The 1,534-nt window shown below is 30.6% G+C and overlaps 1 protein-coding gene across 1 annotated transcript; it reads left to right on the top strand.

The window, feature by feature from the left end:
• Window positions 1–4: 4 nt before the first annotated feature.
• On the top strand, window positions 5–915 carry LOC108743957 (putative transferase CAF17 homolog, mitochondrial; the record flags this gene model as incomplete). Its single annotated transcript, XM_018479559.2, has 1 exon — window positions 5–915. A coding segment is annotated over one exon (804 nt), but the record flags the coding sequence as incomplete, so codon positions are not given.
• Window positions 916–1,534: the final 619 nt, after the last annotated feature.

Below are 1,534 nucleotides of genomic sequence, written 5' to 3' on the forward strand. Positions count from 1 at the left end.
CTTCTTGATTGAATGTGATAAACAAAGCCTAAATTCACTCCAAAAGCACTTAAAAATTTATAAAGTAAGACGAAAAATTGAGGTCCGTGATCTGACTGGTGATTTTGATGTTTATGCATTGTATAATATTGAAAATGCTTTAGAAACCAAACATGCACATATTTCAAATCCAGGAAAATTAGAAGGCACAATAGTCTCCTGCACTCAGTTGAACACAACTCTCCCTAGTGGTTTGAACACCTTTAAAATGTATAAGGATCTAGCAATTTTTGTGGACCCAAGAATCGTGTTTTTGGGTAATAGAATTATTGCACCTACCAACTGCAATATTGAAGAACAACTTAGAGAATTATATCAGTTTAACTGGAGTGCATCAAAACTAAATTATCAGTGGTTTAGATATAAACTAGGTGTAGGAGAAGGGATTAATGATTTACCACCAGGCAACTGCTTCCCTTTAGAAAGCAATTGTGATTATTTACATGGTGTAAGTTTCCATAAAGGATGCTACATTGGACAAGAACTTACGGCACGAACACATCATACAGGTGTTGTTCGCAAACGACTAATGCCCTTACAGTTTATAAAAATACCTACAGGATCTGTGGAAGATTTGAAAATCCAAAGAAACGGTAAAAGATTGGGTATTTTGAGAGGCATCAAAGATGACTCCGGAATAGCTCTACTTAAAATATCTGAAGCTTTGGAAATGAAAGAGATTGAAATAGGAAATGGTTTGGCAAAAACAGAACGTCCGTTTTGGTGGCCTGTAGAAGCTCCAAAAGAAGTTATTTCACAAAAAGGCTAAAATTGCAATTACCCTTGTAAAAACTTGATAACTGTAGTAGTACAATCTAATAATAAATTATTACAATATTTTACTGAATTATTAAGAAAAAAGAAACGATAATCTAAAAATTTAAAATCTTAAATCGATATTTGAGGAGAAAAGTAATGTTTTTTTTTATCAAATTAATTTAAAAAATGTTTAACTGTGTTTAATTGTATATTCCTAAACATAACTATAGTTTCGTATAAAAATATGAAACAAATTCATTTGTTTCAGAAAATATAATGAAATCAAACGAAGACAGTGAAGAACAAAGTACAAAAGAAAAAATGTTTATATGCTCTAATTGCGACTTAAGGGAAAGATACGATTATTTCGGAAAAGAAATACCATTTACAAAAGTTTATAAATTAAATGAAGATGCTTACCTTATAGAAGATCCATTTCTACCCCCTAAACAAGGAGAATTCTTGGTACTGGGGAGTCACTGCCTCTTGTGCTCTAAAGCTGTATGTAAAGATCCAAACTGTAGTATTTATTTTAATGGAACTCACTGTATAGTTTGTGCTAAGGAAAATTGTTCAAAGTTTCCAGAGGCTTTACATGAAAAATTGAATAAATTGGGTAGTATTTAAAACCATGTACATTTTAAAGAAAAGGAATATTGTATTTGTCTTGTTTTAAGTTTTTTTGTAATAAAACTTATTTATAAAGTATCAAACAATTCTTGTTTATTGCTTTTTA

This window comes from Agrilus planipennis, unplaced genomic scaffold (genome assembly GCF_000699045.2).
Source record: "Agrilus planipennis isolate EAB-ADULT unplaced genomic scaffold, Apla_2.0 scaffold2960, whole genome shotgun sequence".
Lineage (NCBI taxonomy): Eukaryota > Metazoa > Arthropoda > Insecta > Coleoptera > Buprestidae > Agrilus > Agrilus planipennis.